The 24,305-nt window shown below is 40.0% G+C and overlaps 1 protein-coding gene across 2 annotated transcripts in view; it reads right to left on the reverse strand.

Moving 5' to 3' along the window:
* The window catches only part of LOC5580311 (zinc finger protein 704), a 253,180-nt gene extending 239,506 nt beyond the window's left edge, over positions 1-13,674 (reverse strand). For both annotated transcript variants that reach the window (XM_021853458.1, XM_021853457.1), the window contains exon 1: positions 11,798-13,674. In XM_021853458.1, the coding sequence (XP_021709150.1) occupies positions 11,798-12,208 (411 nt within the window). In that variant the 5' untranslated portion in view covers positions 12,209-13,674. The remainder of the gene's footprint in view (positions 1-11,797) is intronic.
* Between the last annotated feature and the right edge of the window lie 10,631 nt (positions 13,675-24,305).

Raw genomic sequence — 24,305 nt, forward strand, 5'->3', positions numbered from 1 at the left:
ACTAATTATTTACGGGATGAATAAATTAGCAGATTTTAGTTGATTTAGAATTCGTATTAATTTTAAAGCCATAAATTTTGAAAAAAAAAAAAACACTCAAGACAGAATTCACTGCAATTTTCAATTGAGGGACTTGAATGTCACTGTGTTAAAATTTTCAAATGTCTTAGAGATGTAAAATGAATTTCTTGGATATTTTCAATTTACAGGGAGGGGGTCTGGTTGAAGATAAACTTTAAGCGAATTGATAAGAAAATTCTAGAATAAATTTCAGGAGGCTTTGAGAAGTTTCTGATAAAATATGGAATTAAAGAGAAACAGAATGAAATTTAAAAAAATATTGGGTCAGAGTTCTTGTAAAATTTTACCGCATTGTAGCCCCAGAGCACTATTGATACCAGCCACCAGATTTTCGCCATAATTCATTCTAGGTAAATCGCGGTCAGGAAGTTCAGCCCAAAAGCATTCCCTAAAATTTTCCTGAATTTCCACTAAAAATGAATTCGGATTTATTCCATAAAATTAACTACAAATCCACTTTCTTAACACTTTGATAATTGATTTATAATCGAATGTCTTTAGAAGTACAGAAATCTATTGAACATTATTGTCTCACTGTTTGATTTGAGAAGTAAACTCTGCATTTATTTTCGGTATTATCGGATTATACGAAAACAGTGACCATTTTTCTGGAAAATATGACTCAAGTGATTTCTTGTTGCAAATAGTGTCCAAGTCAGTAAACAGTGACTAGCATCTAACATAAGCATAAATTGATGGCCATCATTTGATAATAATCGTCATGACTGTGTTCTTCAAGCGTCCAGTCAACCAAACATTGCGTTGAATGCTTCACGGGAACATTTACTGATCAGTTCGAAAAAAAAGTGGTAATATTTTGTGCGGTACAAGAAGCTGCATAAAATCTTTAATTCAAGGTTTTTCCCTAGCAATCAACTAGATTGCGTTCCTCCTTCCGATGTATTGCAAAGCTGGAAATAGTAAAGGCTCTTCAATTTGGAAGGCCAAAGAAAGATTGCGGTAATTGAAAGAGTGACGTATACGTTACCTTTTTTATTTGAACGAATTACGAGTTATTATTAAAGATTATTAAAGATTCGATGCCAACATGTGCGAATTTGTCGATGTCGGATGTCGCGAAAAAGCCTTATACGTACAAAAGTGGAGGCAATATACGTGCATATATTATACGATGAAAAATGGCATACAATGCGAGAGTATAAATTTACTTGCGAACTAATCTGCAATCTTATGCGATTTCATTTGTATGATATAATATGATTTGACAGCAGCTACGGATTGATTCGACGTACTTTGTATGAGTATACGGAATGAAACCGAAATGTACAAACGAACTCTAAAAGTAGAATTTTATGCGAGGAAACTCATCAATCGGACGATTTGATCGACCGTATAGTGCGGATGTGATAAAATTTGTTTGAATAAACGAGTCATTGCGTGTACTGTAATGCGACTTCTGCAGTCTAGCTTAGGAATCGAGATAATAAGTGGACAGAGGAGCAGTTTTTCAGAATGTGTAGAAATTACACATATAATACACATATATACATATATATAATTACATATAAACGGTATGATTCTGCAGCCATAGGTAATCCTTGGCTAAATAATCATAATAATAATCATCATCATCATCACGTGTAGAAATTACACATATGATCCTGAAAAGTTTGATTTCGGGCGAATCGTTCTAGTTCTAGTTTGAACAACTTTTTAGGCACGCAGTTTTTTTTAAATTTTACTGGCCTATGTTTAACAAACCCAAGTGTCATTAGTTGCTGAACAATAGTTCAAATGAAATAGATGAAATAACCTCACATATCACCTGTTCTACGAAGGTAAAAATTACTATTTTGGCATGCGTAGATGAGAAAGAGAACAGTACATGATTCGAATGGTCCTTAGCCAGTGCGCATCGTACCTTCGTGCTGTGCGTACACGAATTCTCTCTGCTCTTGGAAGTTTTCTTAAAAACTACCTAAAGCAATAAAACAGTACTTTTCAGTACTACACAAACAGTACTTTTCAGTGCTAAAATTATAAACGGTACTTTTCAGTGCAACTAAAACAGTACTTTTTAGTACTATTTTTTCTACTATTGATCCCTTCACGATCCTTGTTTGGACCCGTGCCTTCGATTTTTCGTGGACCCGTTGACGAAAGCTAGCGGTGGTAATGCTTCTTGGACACAGTCTTGGGAAAAAAGCTCTCGAAGGTCACGTCTTCTTTCGTTTATTCACTAAACATGGTATCAACAACAAACAAAAGGAAGGGTGAATCTCTGAATTCAGAACTTCCTTCCAAAAAAGTGGGATTTAAAACTGTCACTAAACGTGGCAAGAATAGAAGAAAGAACGTTTCTCCGGAATGAGGAGAACTTTCTTCCAAGGGTGAAATGAATAATGTTGAGAATTGTATCGAAATGAGCAATCAGTTCGATGCTCTAGACAAATTTACCGAACACCAAAATCGAAGCAGCCTCTAGCCCAGGCTCTTTGATTCAAGTGAGGAAGCAAAGAGTGCCGCCTATCGTGGTCAGTTGTTTCGAATTTGGGGGATTTAGGCAGGAGATCTTGAACTCCATTAGGGGAATCAAGGTTTCCTTCCAAATCGCAAAGAAAGGAGGCTGTCGCGTTTTGCCGGAAACTCTTAAAGATCGCGAACTTTTTCTCAAACATCTTGAAGAGAAGAAGCACAAATGTGAACTTTTGTTCAAAGTTGTCTTGAAGACCTGAAGACTTGAGAGACCCCAAGTGACTATAAGTCAATAATAATGGAATAAATGATCTACTTGGATTTTCCCCAGTCCAAGTAATCATTATGAAAAAGAGAACCCAATCTGGCATTGTTCGGAAAGGGCTTTCTCAAGAATATTATTTAGTTCACTTTAACAAAATAGAACTAAATAATTTTAAAGCGTTAGAAAAAGCGATATCCTTGAGATATGAGAATACTTCCAGAAACCTGGAGGAAATTACCAGAACCCCACTCAGTGCCGTCGGTGCCAAAAGTGGGGTTACGGAACAAAAAATTGCCGCATGGATGCTAAATGCATGATTTGTGGACGTTCTTTTCACGCTAAGGACGTGTGTCCAGTGAAGGAAGATACCTCCAAGTTTATATGCTCAAATTGCGGGGCCAACCATAAGTCAAACTTTTGGGATTGCCCTTCACACAGGAGAGTCGTTGAGGCTGGTGCAGGCAGATGAAAGATAATATCCGTTACGATAACGGTCGTTTTCGGAATTTCCGTGATAGAGTATCGAACAATACTCATTTTTCAGTTAACGATCGCTTGATTAGGAATCATACCCATCAGGAAGATCATAATCATGCTCATTCACGAACGTATTTTAATCCGACGGGTATCAAAATAAATATCCCATGAAGCGATTCTCAATCCTATCAGCTTAACTTTTAATTATTTTCGAGCCGACTGGAATATATACGAAACGTTTATTGACTCTAATCTTGATGTTAACATTTCTTTACAAACAAAACTTGATATTGACAATGCTCTTGAAACTTTAACAAATTCCATTGTTGAAGCCAGGAGCATAGCAATTCCAAAATGTGAAGTAAAATTTGAATCCGTGATTATAGACGATGATCTTAAACTTTTGATCCGCCTCAAAAATGTGAGGAGAAGGCTATTTCAACGCACTCGCGATCCTGCTATGAAAATTATATGACAGAATTTGCAAAAAAAAAAACAGGAAACGTTTTGCCCAATTAAGAAACAAAAATTTTGAAAATACGATTTCTCAATTGAACCCTGGCTCTAAGCCAATTTGGAAATTATCTAAAATTTTGAAAAAACTTCAGAAGCCAATACCAGCATTGAAAGAAGAAAACAAATTATTACTAACTAATTGCGAAAAAGCTCAAAAACTTGCTATGCAGTTTGAAAGCGCGCACAATTTTAATTTAGGACTTACTAGTCCAATTTAAAATCAAGTTACTCAGGAATTCTAAAATATTCTCAATCAAGAGAACGTTCTCGAAAATGCTTGTGAGACTGATTTGGAAGATGTGAGAGCAAAAAAATTCAAAAATATGAAAGCTCCTGGCGATGATGGAATTTTCTATATCCTCATCAAGAAACTTCCAGAAAGTTTTTAGTTGATATATTTAACAAATGTTTTCAATTAGCATATTTTCCTGGCAAATGGAAATTTGCTAAAGTTGTTCCAATTTCAAAATAAGACAAAAATTCTGCAGAAGCTTCTAGCTATCATCCAATCAGTTTGCTTTCCTCCATCAGTAAACTTTTTGAAAAGGTTATTTTGAACAGAATGATGGCCCACATCAACGAAAATTCAATTTTTGCTTCATTCCGCCATGGACATTCGCCCACTAATCAACTTTTACGTGTAACAAATTAGATCCGTTCCAACAAATTTGAAGGCTACTCTACTGGTCTTGCTCTTCTAGACATAGAAAAAGCATTCGACAGTGTTTGGCATGAAGTTTTGATTGTAAAATTAAAAAACTTCAATTTTCCAACATACATTGTTAGAATAATTCTAAGTTATCTGATTTATCTAAATTATTGTGATGTTCAATATATATAATAAAAAAAACCAGAATCTCATGTCCACCTAAATTAGCTTTCTGGACCAGTGTGCAATCTAACAGGGATGGGGCGTCGAGGCGGGCGGCCAACTAGTTTATGCTACGAAGCGAGCTCCCCTACAGAGCCAGCATATAGAATCGCTGCCTGGCACTGTTTGCATTTGCGCATGGGTTTACAACGGCGACGACGACCATTTTCCACCGGGCACAAAGAGAGAAGTTGCATCCTTGCCAAAAATGGTATCGCCTTGCGGTGGTGTGGCCCTGTAGAAGGCCCTGAAGGATACGACCCGGTTTACTGCACTGCCACAGGAGGATCTGGGCAAAGAGTTTGCTGCCTGCGCGCCCTGTCCGGTTCTTCCGAAAATGGGTCAAGGGCAAAGAGGTCGACCGCCAGTGTTTCGCAGTAATCCTGATGGTTCGAATGTAATTTCTGGAAAGTGGTTCAAAACGCTCGAAGTGACGGATCATGTCACTTTCGATTTGAAGGGCTGACGACGACTGGAGTGTTACTTTTATGGCGACAGTAAACGCTCACTTTCGGTGTACGGTTCTCGAGGGCGCGCGAGGCGAATTACTGCGTCATCGTTGGCGTGTGGCGTTTGAAATGGAATGGAATGGAATGTCGTCACCGGGTTCGAGGTGACAACGGTGATGAAATTTGATTTGCATACAGGTGGAAAACTGTGGAATCAGATTGCTTTTTGAATTTCGTTAGGAAATTGCATGGAACTCACTCTGTGGATACGGAGGATTCTGTTTAACATCTTTTGTCGATTTTCTTTGAAATCCTCAGATTTCCTCAGGATTCAGTTTGTAATCCTCTCTAGGTTATGTACAAAACTCTACAGATTAGTTTTCAAAAGTCTTCTGTGAATTTTGTTTAAAATCCTAGTTTTCGGAATATTTCATGGATTTCATTATGAAGTCTTTTTTTTCGTTTTAAAACTTCTGGGGATTACGTTTGGAATCCGCTTTGACTCTTATTAGAAATCCTCTTAGGATTCTAGTCTGGCTCCCTTTTCGAATTTCGTTCGTCTTGTCTACATTCCGTTTGGAATACTACATTCAAATTCCTCCGATTATATTCAGAGTTAACAATCTTCTTTGGATTGAATTCGAAATTTTCTCTGTATTATGATTTTAGTTAACCGTCTAAAATGTTCTCTAAATTCAGTTTGGCATTAATCAAGGATTCCGTATATTGTTCGGAACTATTTCTGGTTTACCGTTAAAATACTTCACTGGACATCATTCGAATAGTTTTATTCTGTCTTTATTGACGAGATTTTTTGCCCTGGGATAGTTCATCTTGAGTCTTATCTATATAATATCTATATAGTATAATCATGCAATAAGATTATAATTTATATAAGAGTTATTTGACACTTGCTAAAATCTTTTCTTGATTTCGTTCGAATTACTCTCAGGATTCCATTTAAAATTTTATCATTTAGGTTCGGAATTCTCTGAAATTTCCTCAAAGAATTCTTTTGGATTCGAAATATTCTCTGGATTCCGTAAGGATTTTTACCTGTTTACCGTTCAAGGTTTTGTTCATTTTCGACACCCTCTTTGGATTGTGTTCGGAATTCCTTATGATTTTCTGCTTAAGATTTTTGTCTAGAATCCGTTCGGAAACTTCACTGGTATACATTCCAAATCTTCTTTGGTTTTTGCTTGGACTACTCTATGAGTTTCATTCAAAATTCTCTTCAAATTCCATTGAAGTACTCTTTCGATCAAACAAATTATTTACTTTCAATTTTGTCCGAATTTTAAATGGCATTCAAAATATACTCTAGATTCCACTCTTCGGAAACCATTCAAAATCCGCTATGGATTCAATTCAGACTTTTGAACTTCTTTGGATATTTTTCGTAATTTTCTCTGTATTCCGTTCGAAGTCTTCTCTGGATATGGTTCGAAATATTCTTTCGGAATTTTTTCTGAACGCCATCTGAATTCTCTTAAAAAACTGATTATAAATTTTCTTTAAACTTGATTTGGAGTTCTTTGACAATTTCATTCAGATTCCTCTCAGGCGTTCATTCGAAACTCTCTCACAATTTCATTTGAAAAACTCCTGAAATATCATTTAAAGTTTTCTTGGAGTTTTAATCGAGATCCCATTTGATTTCCATTCGAAATTTCATTTGAGTTTCATTCGAAATTCTATTCTAAATTTATTCAAAATTACGCTTGAATTTCATACCCAATTCCATTGAAATTTAATTCGAAACTCTGTTTTTCAAGATTCCACACAGAATCCTCTCCGGATTCCGTTCGTAATCAGCGCTGGATTCCATTTAGACTTGCTTTTGGTTTGCTGTTCTAAATCTTCTCTAGATCTCTAGGTCTATTTTTTCTTTTCTCCTTCCATTCGGGAACTTCTTTGGGTTTTGTTCGGAATTTTCTCTGTATTCCGTTCGAAATCTTCTCTGGATATGGTTCGAATTACTCATTCAGAATCTTTTCTGAACTCCATGTGAATATTTTCTTTGAAAACTTATTTGAATTTCCCTTTAAATTTGATTTGGAATCCTCTCAGGCGTTCATTCGAAACTCCCTCAGAACTTCATTTGAAACGCTCTTGCATTATCCTTAAAAGTTCTCTTGGAATTTTAGTCTATATCCTATTTGATTTCCATTCGAAATTTCATTTGAGTTTCATTGAAAATTTCATTCCAAATCCCATTTGAATTTCATTCGAAATTCCATTTGAATTTCATTAGGAATTCCATTCGGAATTCTATTTGAATTTAAATCGAAAGAAGAAATTCATTTAAAATTGTATTAGAATTACATTCGAAATTTTAGTAGAATTTAATTCGGAATTCGATTAGAAATTCAATCGGAATTCCATTAGAACTTCATTCGAAATTTCATTTGAATTTCATTCGAAATGCTATTTGAATTTCATTTGAAATTCTATTTGAATTTCATTCGAAATTCTATTTGAATTTCATTCGAAATGCCACTAGAATATCATTGGAGATTCGCTTGGAATTTCATCCGAGATTCTATTTGAATTACATTCGAAATTTCGTTAAAATTTCATTTTAAAATCTATTAAAATTTCATTCATTCGAAATTCTATAAGAAAGTCATTTGGAAATCTCTAAGAAATTTCTTGAGACATTCATTCAAAAGTCTTTTTTGGAAGCTACACAAAATTCTTCAAGAAATTCATTTGAAATTCTCTAAGAATTTCACTCGAGATTATCTAAAAATTTCATTTAAAATTTTCTTTGAATTTCATTCGAAATACTCTTCGAATTTCAATCTAAGTTCTTTTAGAACTTCATTCATTTTATTCTTTAAGAATAGCATTCAAATTCTTTTAGAATTTCACTCGAAATTTTCTCAGAATTTCAGTCGGAAGTCTCACAAAATTTCTGTTAGAATTTAATTCGATTTTTTTTCTGAAATTTTGTCCAAAATTCTCTTAAAATTTCATTTTAAAATCTTTTGAACTTTCATCCACATTTATTTGTTTTACATTTGAAATTCATTCAAAATTACTTTAAAATTTTCATTAGAATTTCTCGAAGAGTTACGAAAAATTTCAATCGAAATTTCATTTGAGTTTCATTCAATATTCCATTAGAATTCCATTCGAAATTCCTCTAGAATTTAATTCGATATTCCACTAGAATTTTATTAAAGATTCTTTTAGAATTTCATTCGAAATTGCAGAAAATTATCATTTGAAACTCTCTAAGAAATTCACTTGAAATTGATTCGAAATTCTCTTAGAATTTTACTCGTGATTTTCTTAGAATTTCGTTCGAAATTATTAAAAAATTTCAATAAAAATTTTCTTAGAATGAATTTATTATTCATTCATTTATTTTACAATTTCATTTCAAACTCTTTGAGAATGTCATTCGAAATTTTTTAGAAACAAAATTTAAAATTCTCTTCGACTTTCCATCGAATATCTCTTAGAATTTCATACGAAATTTTCTCAGAATTTCAGGTGGATTTCTCTCAGAATTTCTGTTGAAATTTAATTCGAAACTTTCATGAAATTTCATACAAAAATCTCTTCAAATTTTCATTTGCTTACATTTACATATGAAATTCATTCGAAATTGTTGTAGAATTTTGTTAGAATTTCTCGAAGAGCTACGATCAAATATCTTCAAGAACTTCATTCGAAATTCTCTTGAAACTTTGCTGCTCGAAATAATATTACAATTTCGTTTGAAATCATATTTCAATTTCATTTTTAGCTCCTTAAGAATTTTATTATATTCATTCACTCATTAGTTATAATTTACGTTCTCGGCGATTTATTTGATTAGGGTTAGGGTTTTTGTTCGTCAATTAACCAACAATTTCATCTACGAAGATTTCGTTGAAAAATCTCCTTCGTGATTGTTCTTAATTTCACAAATTTTCTTTGTGAATTTCATTTAGATTACAATAAATAATTTCTGGCATTTCTTGCTACATGTTTTCATAGTTTTGTTGGGCATTCCCCTGAATTTTTGACAAAAATTTGTCTGGAATTCTACGTTGAAGCTTTGATTGAATTTAATTCTGAGATATTTTACAGATGTTACTTTTGTTAAAATTGCTTCGTCATTTCATCCAAATGCGAATCTGTTTGTGATTCTTTCGTAGTTTTATTTGAAGTAAAAGGAACACTTTCTTCCAAGTATCAGAAAAAAGCTCTAAAATCCCGGGAAATCTAATCCCACTTGCAAATGTTTTGCAAAACTCAAACTGCTTGGCATTTGTTGAAATTTTAACTGATTGAATTCTCTGTAGATTTTGTTGAGAATTTCTTCGAATTTCCACTCAGAATCCTTTCAGATTCCGTTCGGAAACCACCTTAGATTTTTTTTCATAATATTCGAAGGATTTCTTTTGAATCATTTGAAACATCATAAAAAGTTATTTGACATTTCAGTATAATAGCGATGGAATTTGGTTAACAATAATGGTATATCTCACGTGTATTTCATAACGGCATAACTACAGGGATCGATTTTTCTTTAGCAAATTTGTTTTTTCACTAATGGCAATCAAATGCTTTCGGTTGTTGTTCGTGTTTCAATAGGAAGAATGAACCAAAATGTATTGAATTACACTTTCACGAAACAAATCGATGGAAACAATATCATTGCAGTTACGCCTATATGATGATATATGTTTTATGATTTCTCGAAAACTTATTCAAACAGTCTCATGTTAGAAAAGTACCCAAACTTACTTTATCGATCTTACGCATTTTGCAGACGCAATTCTACACATTCCGCTTTAAAACAACTCAATTTTTAACTTTCAGAACGTTTAATATCCAGATTTACGAAACGGCGTAAGTAAGATTTTCAACTTTCGCTACCTAACCGCTACTTTCACCGCTTCACTGTATGGAGAAACAAAGTGACTTAACCACGAATCAAAACAAAACACTACTTGAATCGATTTTACACTGGTACTAAAACGTCTTAAGTAACTGAAAGAAACGGCTTAACATTTTGTCATATTTTTTTTTGTGGGAAATAATAGAAAATTCCTAGTTTTTCAACGTGAGCTGATTGTATGCAAAATTCAAGCGATGTGCACGGCGAAAAAATGTTAAAAAGTTTATTCATTTTAATACAGTTTTAGGTTGCAGGTTACAGGACAGGTTGCGATTCTTCCTAATTAATTTTCTTTAAACCGTATGGAAGTTACTTACGTCGATTTGAGAAAGTAATCGAGATTTGATCTTATTTTGAAAGGAGTTTGCTGCGAATTGAGGGGTCTATTTTGTAAATCGAGCAGATTCATGTGACTCATCTGTGGTCACTGTCGATCAAAGTAAGCATGCATATTTCAGATGTCACCCGTCGACTCCCATAGTAATCCAGTCACATAAAGTGACAACTGTCGAAAAACTCGAGTGACAGGGCTGTGTCGAGTGAAATTTTTGGTCGACAGTGACTCCAGTCGAGTCATTTTGATCGACTCGACTTATAAAATAGGGCCCTGAACTTCTAGTGCAGAGAACTTAAATTTGAAATCGTTATTTGATAAGAAAAGTCGGTACCTAAATGGTAACGTTAACGTCGAATCGATGAAAAAAGGTCGGAAGACAAAAGGTCGAAAGGACAGAAAGGCCAAATACAAAATGTTGAACGGACAAAAAGTCGAAAAGTAGGGACAAATGGTTGAAAATATTTTCTCATAGAAGGAAATCGTTTTCGACATTTTTCTTTTAGACGGTTTGTCTTTCAACCTTTTATCTATAAACTGATTCCTGTGGGGCGAGTAAAAGAATTCGGATCAATCATGTCCATTTATCAAGACGAATCCTGCCCACAAATAATCCTTTTTCATAACCCAATCTCCCAGTGTTTTCTTGTGGAAGTGCAGAGGACTCAAAGACTTCCTTAAAGCAAATAACGCATAAACATCCTCAAATTGACCTGCATTCGTAGGTCTTGTTCTGCTGCTAAGGCTGACAGCTGCAATTATTATAGGCCTTTTCATGTGACAAGTCCGTGTTTGCCTTTGTTTAAATCGATGGATGAGCGGTGCAAACACGAGACTGTCATTTCCATAGAACTGTCAAAGTTCTTATAAATTAGCTGATTTGAAACGTCTCGTGAAAAGTCTGATACTTAATGATCAATTCTGACGTTTGAGCAGTACCCCCGTCCCCAAACTCCCACCTGCTTACGCCGCTGCGCCGCACGCTCACTCAATTTTTAAATCACGACGGCAGCAGCGACCACGGCGATGACGACGCGGCACTACGGTAAGCGCGCGCGATTCGGTCCATTTGGCAGCGGTGCGGAGAGGTGCGGCAGAAGTGGCGACGGGCCCAGCGCAGCGAAACACGCAAATGAGGAAGTCCAGTTCAGAAAAGTAACTGTTTTTTCACCTCTCCGGGCCACACTCACCACCGCACCCGTACACGCACGCACACACTGACGCTCGGCCGCACTTGTAAAGCTCGGGAACGCGCGCGCTGCTCACGGCGTACATCTTCAATAAATTCAAGAAAGCCTATCGAGGTCATTAGTCAGTCAGGGTGCGTGCCGTGAGCGAAACAGCCGAACAAAACACGGAGACCAAGAAAGAGGCGAACCTCTGTTCGACCGCGCCCTAAGCCGTGCGTCCGACCTTGGTTGACGCTTCAAAAGTTCTACCCTAGAATCTACCCAAAAAAGGAACTCACCTCTTGTCCAACGGGAACGATCTTAACGGTAACCTCGTCTTTCAGGTCATCGTGCTGCAGCACTTCGCCGGCGCTCTCGCGCCCATTGTACGTGAGGAAGACCTTCTGGCCCGGTTTTAGCCGGACGTCCATGATGGTCTTGAAGCCCGGTCCGATGAGTTCGCTCTCGCGGAACTCCCGGGCCAGTCCACGCTTCGCCGTGTCCAGCTTGCTGTCGAAACGCACCGAGTAGCGCGTATTCGGCGTCAGATTGATACAGTTGGTGTTGTCCTTCTGGTTCGTTTTGACAGTCTGGATGGTACCGGAGTACCAGATGCCATCGGCACCGGGGGCGCAGACCCGGGTGCCAATGATGGAGCGTTTGGCCAAGCGCTTGCCGGTCGACATTTTGTTCAGGAAGTATTTTTTCATAAGTGATCAGACTTTTGACGGAACTCCCGCTCGCACTTTGCACTCGCAGAACACTTGGACACTGATGACGTCAAAATATAACTGAATTTAATAAGAAAAAATCGTAGATACTTTTTTCTCCGATTTTATTTTGAATGCTCTTCTTTTACTGCTATTTTTTGTATACGTTGCTTCACAAGCTTCGATCACGATTTTTCGATTCTCTCTTTCAACAGGTTTCCCACTTCGCTTCGTTGCTTCGTAACAACTTTTACTCTCAACAAGTTTTACTTTATCACTTTGTTGGCTCGCAATAATTTCGTCTTGAGGCTTTCTATTGTACACATTCAACACACTGGCTGCTTGCCTGCGGGGGTTTTGCCTCTTCTTCGGCGGCTTTTAACCAACAACTTTCCGTTTTCTCCTCAACCGCGGCTTCCGATTGCTTGCTTTCTCTTCTTCGCTCTTCGCGGCGTAGATATCGACAGATCTTCACGATAGAACCTTGTCCAGATTGTAGTAGGCTGCGTTGATGAAGCTTTTCCTGCAGACTTCCGCCAACAGTAGGCCTTGAATAGCTTCACTACCCTGTTGCCCTGCCAGATAACTACGGTGCACCAAAGGTAACAAGTTCACTTCCGGTTGCTTCGCTGCTTCAGCTTCTGCTTCTATAATGTTGACAACGGCCAGCTGAGCTGAGTGCATCACATCAACAATATTAGTCGATACATTTTCACCGTGATTTACTGTGCTCGCACGAGACTTGCTCCAAATCATATTTTGCACGATGGACACACAGCGATTCCAAGGTTCGTCAGCTTGGAATACAATCAACCCCGCACTATGAGACAGACTCCAGTTTTCTGTAACTAGTTTTTTTCCTCTTTTCGATATCACTTCACACTCGATTTCGACTTAATTGGATCGGCCTTGGACTTGCCTAGGGCCAAAGTTTACACTGACGCAGATCACAACGAATAGAACACAAACGATTTCTTGAAACACTAGGAAATGCACTTGATGATTCCAGAATAACAGATTTTCCAACGTTTGAAAAACGGAGGCGACTCACATTAAGCTTTCATTGATAAATCTCAGGAAGAAAAATCTATACTTTTCCTCATAAAGAAAAACAACGGACAACGGGGTACAATGAAAGCAACGCACAATCTATTGTTTGCACCGCTTGAATTGCGGACGATTTTCGCCTCCTAGAGACTGGAATCGATGGTTTTTCATTCAAAAAATCTCCTGTTGCAAAACAGACTTGTATCCCATTCAAGAAAAGACACCACAGAGTTTTTATCCTCTGAATATGCTAGAGAGAAGTGTTTGCTTCCTCGGGAGTAGCCGCTCGAGTGACAACTTTCCGACACGAAAAACAACTGAGAACTGAACCTCAGTCAGCAGCCCGCTGCTTGAATGCTAGCTGCCTAGTAGTAAACACAGAACAGCGGAGCTGAGCTGAAATGCGAGCGAGCGAATCAACGAATGGCGAGTGCAGGCGAACCGAAAGCATATTCTCTCTCTCAAACACACACACAACAAAGCAGGCGACGTTCAATGATGGCTCCTATGCTCAGCGCTCGCATACCACCACACGACGCGCCTGCTATGTTTTCAACATTATTCCCCGAATGCTCGGGCAATACATAAATCCCGAACCAACACCAGTGCACCCTGGGACTGAGCGCGAATCTACCTCCCCCTTCCCACCCCATCTATGCTCACAACACAACTCAACAACATCAGAGCCACTTTTGTCTGTAAATGCAGGGCATGGTGCGGGGGAGGAGGCAAACCCGTTGTGTAAAAATCCCACTTGGGAGCATAGATAAATGATATAATGGAAAATATATGCCACGACGAACCGTTTCTTTCGCCTCTCGTTCGCCACCCACCGACCGAACCGAACCTTCCGATCCGAACCGACCGACCGACCGTTCGTTCGTTTTATTGCTTTTGTTGTTCCCTCTTTCGAGAGCTCGTCATATTCACTTCGGCAGGCAACAGCCAGCCGAGCCGAGATCAAGCGAGCGGGCACCACAAAACACCGGCACTTTTCCACCCGAACCCAATCCCATATCCCATTCCGGCACAAGCTCAATCCCGGTCCCAGTCGAATGGTTGGACTTTGGCATAGGCGCGGGAGCTCGGAGGTTACGGGTTCCCGACTGGGCGAGTGTGACCACAACACTTTTGCTGACTCGTGTTTCACAAGTGTACCATATTTTCTAATGTTCGGCTGACAATGTCCATATCGTCCGCGAAGCAAACCAATTGATCGGATCCGTTAAAATTCGTACCTCGGCTCTGCACATAACAAGCACTAAAGTCCAGAGAAGTCCAAAAGACGCATCGTTGCGGGAAAGTGTGCCTACTCTAAACTCCGCAGAACTCTTGAAACGAGCAAAGTTCGTCGTCTAACGAAGTTAACTATTTACTAGACGCTATCTATGGGCACAACACATGGACCCAACGGGCAGAGGATCAACGCGCCCTTGGTATTTTCGAACGGAAGGTGTTGCGGAACATCTAAGATAGAATGCAAATAGCAGACAAGAAGATAAAGTAGACGTACAAGCTAAGATTAAGGGCTATTGCCTTTAGATGAGCTTCGATCTATGGAAACTCCTGCGTATCAAGGAAAACATTTTAGCTAGCTGTAAGTTTCATCCGAATGAAAGTAGACCAAAAGAACTCCTTGCATAAGTAGACCAAAAAAACGATTGTACCCCGTTTGGCATAAAGTCATTTGGCATAAGGTCGTTTGGCATAAAGCCGTTTGACATAAAGTCGTTTGGCATAATGGTCGTTTGGCATAATGGTCATTTGGCATGATGATTTTGGCATTTTGATTGACTTATAATAAATATCGATATTTTTAAGCTTCTACCGAGATGAACGCCATTGAGCCCATAGCAAAATATTTTGGTAGGTTCTAAACAAGCGCGGTGTTCGTTCAGAGATTTTCCAAGCTCAGAATTTCAAAAATCGTTGTGACATTAGAGAGCATTACCGTAATTTCGGGTGAAATTGATCACTTTTCACTGTTTTCCATGTCTATTTTCTATGATGTTGCTAATTCCAAACACCTTAATGCAGGAAAACAAGTACGACGGTGAGCCTCGTTGGCTTACATACTGAAATTTTCATACAGTTGTTATTTTAGTGCTGAAAATCGTCTCTATAATAAAAAATCAAGGAATTCCATTTCGGGGTGAAATTGATCACCTGTCAAAACAATTATTGTTAGTTTTGAAATCAACTTTACTTATTTGATTTGGGCTTCCTGAATACAAATATGCTTGCCAAATTCTTAACCATGCAAAATTTATGGAAATAATAAACAATTAATTTTCAACAATACCGCAGAAAACGCCTAAATGTAGGCAATTTCCAAAGGAATCTTCTGTACATCAAAAATATCGTCTTTTATCGAGATAAGGGAAAATTTGTGATTAAAATGATATTTATTCCAGCATATCTCGGAAGGAGATCACGCGTTTGCCTCAAAAAAGTATATGTTGAATATTGGCAGGTTCTAAAGTGATTATCATTATAACAACACATCTGGCAAGAATTGTTAAAACAGCAAAATATAAAAATGGTTAACATTTAGCTTTACTAAATAATAAATTTAAAACAGTATAAATATAAAGAACAGTTTATTTTTAGAAGACGGCAAAATTTATAATTGAACCAATAGAAGAATGGACGCCAAAAATTATTGCGGCATAATAAAACGAAAAGACATAAAAAAGTGCGTTCAGAATCATCGAAGTGATTGTGCTACTTTTCCCAGAATGCTATTTTCCCTAATGACTGGTTTCCCCGAAAAGTGGTGACGAGAAAGAACGATAAACAGTCAAAATAAGGAAGTGTCATGGCAACACTGACGAGGACGGTCCTGCATCTGACTCTGGTCTAAGTTGCGGAGAAATGTCATTCGATAAGAGTGATAAGAAAGCGGTGGCAAAAACAGAAAAGATAAAATCGAAAACAGTTAGTGGCAAACGTGGTTCATCAGAAATTATCTAAAACAGTGATTATATTACTACTATAAGATAGTTTATTCTTACTTAACGTTTGATATTTACAGGCTTAATTCATATGTCATTCTATAATCATTTTTTCTTAAATTAACATTGAAATTCAATAATTATCGTAAGTACGAAAATAAACTCTAAAATTATCTGGAATGCTAATGAGCTTGTAAAATTTATAGAATCCCTAAATACTCATAGCGGGAATACGTTCAATTGCTCTCCACTTTCGCGATAAGTACACCAAATTTGTATGTGAACTAAAACAACCAATTAAATGTATACTAATATAAAGTTCTATTTCTAGCTAAAAGCATACAAACACAAACCACACCGTATTGCTATTTGGAGTTGGTGACATAACCCAACATTTCTTTTAGAAATTTGTCCGGGTATTGGAAGTAATGTCAAATCGAGATCATTCCCCTAGGAACTGCCAGTCCTGCTCACGAAGGGACTCGGCGGAAAGTGAGATGGTGCAGTGCAACTCCTGCCAGCTCTGGGAGCACTTTGGATGTGCCGGGGTTGACGAACAGATCCGACGATCGGATACCACTTATGTATGCAAACGTTGTGGTAAGCCAGGGGTTTCCAACGACGACTATCTCAACGTTCCCTTCGCGGATCAACGCTCGAAAGGAGCGAAAGCGGTTTCAAAGGCTAGTTCTAAAGTGGGCTCAAAAAGGGGAAAGAAGGTTCCTGACCCAACCGGCAGCGTGACGTCTAGTGTACGTGTTGCAATGCTGGCCGAACAGCTGAAACTAGTCGAAGAAGAACAACTTCTTGAAGAACAGGAGATACAGGAGCAGGAAGAAATCAGGAAACGCCTGTTTGATGAAAAGGAACGTCAATTAGAAGAGAAAAAAAGACTCACGGAGGAGGCTGAGCGGATTCGTGAGAACAAGCTACAGGAAGAATTAGAAGCAAAACGAAAACAACAGCAAATACGGAAAGAGTCGTTTGAAAAGCGTCAGGAAATTATCGGTCAGATGGCAGAAGCAAGCAGCAGAGGAGGGTCGGTTGTGAGCTCCGGCCAAAAAGTTCGCGACTGGTTAAACAATCAGGGTGCTAGAAAATCAGATGGGAACCTTGTTGGAGGTCCGGAGGAACGTAACTTCAAACTGATTCCCGAAGACCCAATCGAATCATCCAACCTAGCACAACAACCAGCGCCACAGAATACTGCTCATGAACAGTCATTGTTACCCGCTCAACCAAATTCCGTTCCGTTGCTACCGTCACCAGAACCTCTTCCCACCTGCTCTGCTCGGATGCTATCGCAAGCACAAATTGCAGCTAGACAGGTTCTGGGGAAAGACCTTCCAGTTTTTGATGGTAACCCGGAAGACTGGCCAGTCTTCATAAGTAATTATGAGCAGTCGACGATCACTTGTGGCTATTCGGATGCAGAAAACCTTGTACGCCTTCAACGATCTCTCAAAGGAAACGCCTTGGAATCAGTGAGAAGCTCCCGGCCAGTGTGCCCCATGTAATACAGACTTTGCGAACCCTTTTTCGTAGAACGGAATTGCTTATTAGATCGATGCTGAATAAGATCCATCAAATTCCGCCGCCTCGACATGACCGTCTGGAGACACTGATGCACTTTGGACACAAGCATCAACCTGTGACTCTTGACACGTTCGGAGAATTTATGTCGGGGTTGGTAACTGCGGCAAGCGAAGTCTCTTTCAATCTTCCATTCTCAATGAACCAAAAGCAAACTTCAGCGATAGATTTCCGAAGTGGAAAACAAAAACCTGGGAATACGGGAATGCTCCAAGCTCACCTGACCAACGATACTCACTTCTTGGACTGTGACAGTACCCCTACAAGTTCCAAACCTGCAAAGCAATGTCAAGCGTGTGGTAGAGTAGGTCACAGAGTAGCTGAATGCCAACAGTTTTCTGCAGAAAGCATCGGCGAACGTTGGAAATTGGTTCAACAGAAAGGTCTTTGTCGGACTTGTCTCAACAGTCACGGCAAAGGCCGTGCCGGTCGTGGAGTGGATGTGGTGTCGAAGGTTGTCGACAAAGGCATCATAGTCTACTTCACTCAGCTGCATCATCGGAAAACTTCAATGTTTCACCGAGCCACGTCACATCCGGAGAATACCAGTGGCCACTTTTCCGGATCATTCCAGTGGAAATACATGGTCGTGACAGTTCCCAGACAATCTACGCCTTCATCGACGAAGGTTCATCTTATACCCTTCTAGAGGACTCCGTAGCTGAGCGACTAGGCGTTAGAGGTGAAATAGTACCGCTGACACTAAAATGGACAGGAAACGTTACACGGATCGAATCCAGTTCGCAGATTATTCAGTTTGATATATCCGGCATTGGGGCTAGCACTCGATACACAATCGCACACGCTCGCACTGTTAGTCGATTAATGTTGCCTACCCAAACATTGAAATACAATGAATTGGCATATCGTTTTCCACATCTACGAGGATTGCCCATCGAAGACTATGAGTTAGTTCAGCCAAAAATACTAATCGGCCTGGATAACTTAAGATTGGGCGTCCCGTTGAAGCTACGAGAAGGGGGGTTAACAGATCCCATCGGAGCCAAATGTCGACTAGGATGGAGCATTTATGGATGCATCCCGAATCAAGTATCTCATTTGACGATCGTTGGTTTTCACGTCAAGGCAACCTCTGATTCAGTACGCGAAATGAACGACTTACTTCGAGACTATTTTACTTTGGAAGATATTGGAGTCAACGAACGAAGCGAAATGGTGGAATCTGACGAAGAGAAACGAGAGAAGACCGACGAGCTTAATTTCCCCGATAGTTATCCAATGGCCATTCGGCGTTTGGAATCACTAGAGCGTCGACTCAAAAAAGAACCCGTCTTGCAAGAAAGTGTGCGCGATCAGATTGAGGATTATGAGCGAAAGGGTTATGCTCACCGGGCAAGTTTAATGGAGCTGACGTCGGTTGAACCAAACCGCATATGGTATCTTCCTCTGGGCGTTGTTATTAACCCTAGAAAACCCGGGAAAGTTCGTCTGATCTGGGATGCAGCGGCCAAGGTGGGAGACATTTCGTTCAACTCCCAACTCCTTAAAGGACCGGATCTTCTGACCCCACTTCCGAAGGTTCTGTATCAGTTCCGACAATATCCGGTTGCCGTAACTAGCGACATAATGGAGATGTTCCATCAGATCAACATCCGCAGCCCAGATTGTCAGTCTCAACGTTTTCTGTTCCGAGAAAACTCAGCAGATATCCCAAAAATTTACGTGATGGACGTGGCCACCTTTGGGTCTACTTGCTCCCCAGCATCGGCCCAATACGTAAAGAATCGTAACGCAGAAGAGTTTGCAACAGAGTACCCTCGCGCGGCAGCAGCCATCGTGAATAAACACTACGTCGATGACTACTTGGATAGTTTCGAGACAATTTCCGAGGCAGTGGATGTAGTGAATGAGGTCAAACTGGTACATTCTAAGGGTGGCTTTACCCTACGTCGATTTCTATCTAATGAACCTGCAGTTTTACGTGGCATCGGGGAGGAAGTGGTAACGGAAGCCAAGGACCTAGACTTGGAGCGAGCTGGCAAAATCGAGTCTGTATTGGGAATAAAGTGGGTACCGAACGAGGATGTGTTTATCTACACTTTTGGAGCTCGAGATGATATTTTGCGTTTGATGCACAACGATTATGTTTCTTCAAAACGTGAAGTAGCCAAAGTTGTCATGAGTCTGTTCGATCCCTTTGGCCTTATAGCCTTTCTATTGGTGCACGGAAAAGTGCTAATTCAAGAACTCTGGGTGAAAGGAACCGGATGGGATCAAAAAATCCCTCAAGATGCGGACGTACGCTGGCGACGGTGGGTGGATTCTCTAAGTCAACTAGAAAGATTACGCATACCTCGCTACTACTTTCCATCATCTCTACCGAAAAACTTCATTTGTCTACAAATCCACCTGTTTGTGGATGCAAGTGATGCAGCATACGCGGCAGTAGTTTACTTCCGTCTTCAAATCGAACAAGGAACACAAGTAGCACTCGTTGGAGCGAAAACCAAAGTGGCGCCACTGAAGGCTCTATCGATACCGAGACTTGAGCTTAAGGCAGCAGTCCTCGGCATTCGCCTGATGGATACAATCCAATGTCAGCACACTTACCCGATTACCCAACGCTTCTGCTGGACTGATGCCAACACTGTACTAGCATGGATTCGTGCAAATGATCATCGACGTTATCACAAGTTCGTAGCTGTTCGAGTAGGAGAAATTCTTTCGTCTACACAACAGTCAGAATGGCGATGGGTGCCATCAAAAATGAACGTTGCAGATCTCGCCACTAAGTGGAACGACGATCCACAGGCGACCAATCCATGGTTCCACGGTCCGCCTTTTCGTTTTGAAGCTGAATCTCACTGGCCTAAGCAAAGAACAACCATCCAAACAGAAGAAGAACTACGTCCTGCCCACTCCAATCTGGTCCACTTTTCATCAACTTTTGAACTCGAGAGATTCAATAAGTGGTCCAAATTACTACGCGTAGTTGCGTATGTATTTCGTTGGATTAACAATCTTCAGAAGCGGAGAAACGGTGAAAATCTGGAACTCGGCTGTCTAACCAGTAAGGAGTTCCACCAAGCAGAAAATGCTCTGCTTAAGACGGCTCAGTGGGAGTTGTACGCAGACGAAGTTGTTGTTCTCAGTAAGACTCAAGGGCCGCCTGAGAATCGGCATCCCACTGTGAACAAATCGAGTACCATCTACAAAAAATACCCATTCGTGGACGAGTTTGGAGTTTTGCGCAGTCGTGGCCGTATTGATGCTGCACCATACGCACTGGTCGAATCCAAGTTTCCGATAATTCTTCCCAATCAACACCTCATTACGTTTCTAATTGTAGATTCGTACCATCGTCGCTTTCGTCACGCCAATCGCGAGACAATATTCAACGAAATCCGCCAACGCTACGAGATATCTGCACTTCGACGACTGTTGACTAAAGTTGAAAGAGCGTGCATGTTTTGTCGTATTGCGAAAGTAGTACCAAGACCACCGATCATGGCGCCTCTTCCCAAAATACGTTTGACAGCATTTATCCAACCATTTACTTATACTGGCTTGGATTACTTCGGACCCATCTTGATAATGCTAGGCAGGAGCAATGTGAAGCGATGGGTGGCACTCTTCACCTGCCTCACCATCAGAGCGGTGTACTTAGAGGTAGTACACTCCTTTAGCACCGTATCATGCATCATGGCAGTCCAAAGATTTGTAGCTCGTAGAGGCCAACCAAGAGAGTTCTGGTCTGATAACGCAACCTGTTTCCAGGGGACCAGTAACGAGCTACGAATGCATAACATAACTTTGGCGGAAAAGTTCACTACGTCACAATGCACGTGGAAGTTCATACCACCTTCAACACCCCATATGAGAGGTGCTTGGGAGAGGCTTGTTCGCTCGGTGAAAGTGGCAATGGGAGCTGTATCGGAAAGTTCACGGAAACCTGACGACGAGACGTTTGAAACTATTCTCACGGAAGCAGAGGCTATGATTGACTCCAGACCACTCACATATGTACCTCTAGAATCGGCTGACCAAGAAGCTCTGACACCTAACCACTTTTTGTTGGGCAACTCTTCTGGGACAAAATTTCTATCCACCGAGCCTTTAGATGAACGCGTGGTTCTTAGGAGCAGTTGGAAAATGGCTAGATATATTGTGGATGAGCTTTGGCGTAGGTGGCTCAAAGAGTATCTGCCAATGATCACCCGGAGATGCAAATGGTTTGAAGATGTAAAGGATCTGCGAGTAGGTGACTTGGTATTAATAGTCGGTGAGACAGCGAGAAACCAGTGGATTCGAGGGCAGATAGAAGAAGTGTACCCCGGACGAGACGGTAGAGTGCGACAAGCATTAGTCAGGACATCGTCGGGAACTGTACGTCGAGCTGCAGTGAAACTGGCTGTACTGGACGTCAAGGAGAATAGTAAACCTGCTATCGAAGAAGCCATAGTTTCGGACCCTCACCAAGGTTTACAGGCGGGGGTATGTCATGGCAACACTGACGAGGACGGTCCTGCATCTGACTCTGGTCTAAGTTGCGGAGAAATGTCATTCGATAAGAGTGATAAGAAAGCGGTGGCAAAAACAGAAAAGATAAAATCGAAAACAGTTAGTGGCAAACGTGGTTCATCAGAAATTATCTAAAACAGTGATTATATTACTACTATAAGATAGTTTATTCTTACTTAACGTTTGATATTTACAGGCTTAATTCATATCTCCCATTCTATAATCATTTTGACGTAGGACTACGTCTTTGTTTTCTTTATTGGGGTGCACATTAAAAGTACGGAAAATGAGACATGTAACGAAATTAGGGGAGATTTTGAACGTTAATAACTCAGTTGTTTATGAACCAATTATTACGATTTTAGTATCATTCGATCAGAAATGTATCTACGCATCGTTAGTAATATATCCGATAAGTGAATTTTGTTGTTAAACTATTGAAAATTTGATAAATGTTGACCCCTTTCTTATCCAACCAATCACGTTCGAGCACTTTTCGACGGTGTCGCTTCCCACTATAAAAGCAAACGGGTCCCTGCTTCTTCCCTCAGTCTTCTTTTTGCGGTCGGACTGTGAACACGGTCGGGCGAGTCATTCTCGCTTTGCTCTTGCACCCCAAGGGTGGAGGGCGGCTGTCAAATGGGAGTAAAATTAAAAAGCCGCCAACCTAAGTCCAGAACCAGTTTTAAGGCTTAACGCGGAAAAGTAAAAACTATTATTCGCAAAATTCCAGGTAATCAATGCACTTGTAAGATTTTGTTTGCAAGCAGTTATTTGCTACGTGCTACTGCAGTGCGCTGTTGGCAATTTGATCAGCAAATTCGGCTTAATTCCCAAAATGGATGTTTTCTAGAAAATTGATTACGCCTTCACCATTGTTTGGTCGGAATTTTGTATGGTTGTTTACTTTTTAGAACCAGCGACACGTTGGGGTAGCAGTAAATAGCCGCCAGTTCCACCCTTGTTGCACCCGCGTCACAGTCCAATTTGTGTCGTCGGAAGAGGAAGACGCAAGATTGATTTGCGGCGGCGATGACGATGGCTTGGGCGCTTCTCCGTTCGGCAAACTACTGCTGCTCGGAGAAGCGTCCAAGCCATCGTCGTCGCCGCCGCAAATTTATCCGCGCTCTCAGATTTCGACTCGTGATCGATGGTCAAGAAGCAAGCCCGTTAGGAACCAGGAGCCCTCAGAGTTACTGATCCGAGGAGATGCTGCTAATCAAGCGTCGGACTTATGAAATCGCTCAAGATTTCAAGAGTGAGAATCGTTTCCAGATTTCGCCTTGTGCCCGGTGATTCACTACCCGTTGCTGTTGTGCGCCATCCACGGACCATGGCAATCAACTGATCAATCCCGCAGTGCTATTTATCTGTGACCGCATCGAGGCTAAGAAAGCCATCGGCCCTTGTCAGGGCCATCAAATTTGTGGAAAAGAGTTGAAAGAATAATATTCCCGACCTTATTACATCTTATATTCCTCAATCAATCTCACAACGAATGTAAACTAGAGTGGCATTTCTAACAGTGTCTTTGATTTGCCATATTTCATGGGAGCATTTCGATTATGAAAATTATCACATGTAACAAATTTGCGACATATTTAGAATGGTTTTCAAGAGAAATTCCTATTGAACAAATTTCATAATTTGGGCACCCATTAATCAGGAATTCACCTTCATACTAAAGAAAACTAGTTATTATCAACAGCTAATTAGAGAATATTTAGTAAATGTCAAGCATTCCAACTATTCATGTTTGATCAATTTCTCACGCATTATAATTTTTCGCAATTTTCATGTAATTTTAAGCCCAACACATTATTGGCACAAACCCATTTTCCAGATTGGTCGACTAGAAGAGAAGAGCACGAATGGGAGGAGCATCATCTGCTAATCTAAGGGTTTAAAGCATGCTTCCTTCGCCGGATTCAGTTTCATTCCATTTTCGCTTTCGAGCTGGTAAGAGCTCCTCCGAAACTGCTTAGCGAGAAACACCTTGTAGCCAGAAGCATGCTGAGCTG

Source organism: Aedes aegypti, chromosome 3 (assembly GCF_002204515.2).
Source record: "Aedes aegypti strain LVP_AGWG chromosome 3, AaegL5.0 Primary Assembly, whole genome shotgun sequence".
NCBI lineage: Eukaryota > Metazoa > Arthropoda > Insecta > Diptera > Culicidae > Aedes > Aedes aegypti.